At 57.7% G+C, this 3,004-nt stretch overlaps 1 protein-coding gene across 1 annotated transcript in view; it reads right to left on the bottom strand.

The window, feature by feature from the left end:
* MAEA (macrophage erythroblast attacher, E3 ubiquitin ligase) overlaps positions 1 to 3,004 on the bottom strand; it is a 53,725-nt gene that overhangs the window by 8,673 nt on the left and 42,048 nt on the right. The window contains exon 6 of the mRNA XM_017538971.2: positions 656 to 764. Within this exon, the coding sequence (XP_017394460.1) occupies positions 656 to 764 (109 nt within the window). The remainder of the gene's footprint in view (positions 1 to 655; positions 765 to 3,004) is intronic.

Below are 3,004 nucleotides of genomic sequence, written 5' to 3'. Positions count from 1 at the left end.
TTTGTTTGGGCAATTTGGTACAAGTTAGGCAGAGGAACCAAAGGGGGAATTATGTCAGGAACATAGACAAGAAGAGATAATGTAGATAATACTTCCGTGGTAAAAATTCTCAGATGCTCACCTTTTTTACATAAAACGGCATATATACTTTTCTTCATGCCCCTTGTATTGTTTTTTTTGTTTTTTTTCTGAGACAGAGTCGTGTTCTGTCACCCATGCTGGAGTGCAGTGGCACAATCTCGGCTCACTGCAGCCTCAACCTTTTCGGCTCAAGCAATCCTCCCACCTCAGACTCCTGGGTAGCTCGACCACAGTCACCATGCCCAGCTAATTAAAAGAATTTTTTTTTGTAGAGGGGATCTCACCGTGTTGCCCAGACTGGTCTCAAATTCCTGGGCTCAAGCAATCCTCCCACCTCGGCCTCCCAAAGTGCTGGGATTACAGGGGTCAGCCACCACACACAGCCCTGATTCAAATTTCTTATCAGCAAAATGGGAATAAAACAAGAAAAGCTTGTCTTGGCAGGCTGGACAAGGCTGTGTGTCTCAGGACAGGGCCCTCACTTCCCACCCATGTGTAAAAGCAGCTACAGATCAGAGACACTCCCTGGACACCCACCCTGTCATGACAGGGACCCCGGGGACGCAGCCCCTACCTTGTATGGGGAGATGTGCGTGTCAGGGGGGAAGGCCAGCATGCCCATGGCCTGGCGCACCTCGTCCAGCTGGCTCCCTTCTGCTTGGCTGAAGTGCTTTCTTGCATGTCTGAAAAACAACATTTTGGCACATTTCAGTTTGCATTTTCATTTTAGAGACAGGATCTGACTCTGTCACCAGGCTGGAGTTCAGTGACACAGTCACAGCTCACTGTAGCCTTGAACTCCCAGGCTCAGGCGATCCTCCCGAGAAGCTGAGACCACAGATGTGCGGCACCACGCCCAGCTAATGTAAAAAAACGTCCTGTTAGAGACAGAGTCTCGCTGTGTTGCCCAGGCTGGTCTTCAACTCCTGGGCTCAAGCCATCCTCCTGCCCCGGCCTCCCAACGTGCTGGGATTATAGGCATGAGCCATTGCACCTGGCCTGCATTTTTAAGTTGAAAAATCTGAGCTAACAGCCTGAGTAATCACCTCACTCCAAGCGGACCTGCTGGGTGGGGCTGGAATGGTGGGAGATGCGGCTCACCAGGGGCTGGAGGAGCAGCCACAAGACCCTTCTTCCTCCAGTGACAGGGCACCAAGCCACACATGCAACCCACAGAAAACACCAGAACTGCACATGGCACCTGCCCTGAGCCCTCTCAAAGCGATTCTGGTTTACAAGGAACCCAAACCCTGAGGACGCCCACTGCCCCAGATGCTCACCCCCGCAGCCCCAGCGGACCAAGAGCCTGTAGTCTTCCCAGGTGCAGTCCTTGCTGTTTGGAAGGTTTTCCAAAGGACAGCCACCTCCCTCAGCCCACAGGCTGCACTCTGCAGATCTGGCCCAAGCCTGTCGGCCCTGAGTGTGCCACACACCACATGCAGCTGTGATCTTTCCTGAGCTGACTCTGCAGGACGCGTACACCCGCTCCAGGCCAGAACCCAGCCCAGCCTGGGGCTGCACAGCCAAGAAACCAAAGCAGAGCACAGCAGGTCCCTTTCCAGCTGCCCAGCACCCCATTCTCATGCCTTCCACACAGCAGCACCATCCCTCAGGCTGTCAGGGCCTGCACCCCCACGTCCTCGGCTCTCACATGGGCCCTTATGCACTCCCACGTCCTTGGCCCTCACACGGGCCCTTGTGTACCCCCACATCCCAACCCTCATACGGGCCCTTGTGCACCCCCACATCCTCAGCCCTCACATAGGCCCTTGTGCGCCCCCACGTCCTGACCCTCACACATGCCCTTGTCCTAACCCTCACACGGGCCCTTGTGCGCCCCCACGTCCTGACCCTCACACGGGCCCTTGTCCTGACCTTCACACGGGCCCTTGTCCTAACCCTCACACGGGCCCTTGTCCTAACCCTCACACGGGCCCCTGTGCGCCCCCACGTCCTGACCCTCACACATGCCCTTGTCCTAACCCTCACACGGGCCCTTGTCCTAACCCTCACACGGGCCCTTGTCCTAACCCTCACACGGGCCCTTGTGCGCCCCCACGTCCTGACCCTCACATGGGCCCTTGTGCGCCCCCACGTCCTGACCCTCACACGGGCCCTTGTCCTAACCCTCACACGGGCCCTTGTGCGCCCCCACGTCCTGACCCTCACACGGGGTCTTATGCACTCCCATGTCCTCAGCCCTCGCATGGGCCCTTATGTACCCCCATGTCCTGACCATCACATAGACCCTTGTGCACCCCCACATCCTGGTCCTCACACGGGCTCTTAGGCACCCCACATCCTCAGCCCTCACGTGAGCCCTCGTGTACCCTCATGTACTCAGCCCTCATGTGAGCCCTTATGCACCCCCACGTCCTGGCCCTCACACAAGCCTTTGTGCACTCCCATGTGCTGGCCTTCACACAGGCCCTTATGCACCACCACATCCTGGCCCTCAGACAGGCCCTTATGTACCCCAGGTCCTCAGTCCTTGGTACACCTCTCCCAAAGCAACCCCAATGCAGAGAACCAGGGGCCTCAAGTCCCCTGTGTGAGTCAGCCCTGTGCTGTCTGGAACAAGGCATGTACCCAGGAACACGGAGCTAGCTGAGGAGGTGCCGGGCGCTCACAGTGGCCTTGAAGAAGACGTGGTGCCTGGCAGAGACCAGATTTGGTGCAGGAGGTGGCCCAGCAGCCCCTTGAGGGCCAGCACAGTGACCACGTGGTAGAAGCACCACCAGGGGAGCCTGGGCAGCAGTGAGTGGGGGGCATCCAGGTTTGGGACACAGCCTGGGGAGGCCACACAGGCAACCCCACAGAGTGTGTGCAGGGACTACAAGCCAGAGATGTGTCCACACAGCTGACCCCACAGTGTGCGCAGGGACTACAAGCCAGAGGTGCGTCCACACAGCTGACCCCACAG

Source organism: Cebus imitator, unplaced genomic scaffold (genome assembly GCF_001604975.1).
Source record: "Cebus imitator isolate Cc_AM_T3 unplaced genomic scaffold, Cebus_imitator-1.0 Scaffold117, whole genome shotgun sequence".
Classification (NCBI taxonomy): Eukaryota; Metazoa; Chordata; class Mammalia; order Primates; family Cebidae; genus Cebus; species Cebus imitator.
This window is presented reverse-complemented; position numbering and strand designations above follow the sequence as displayed.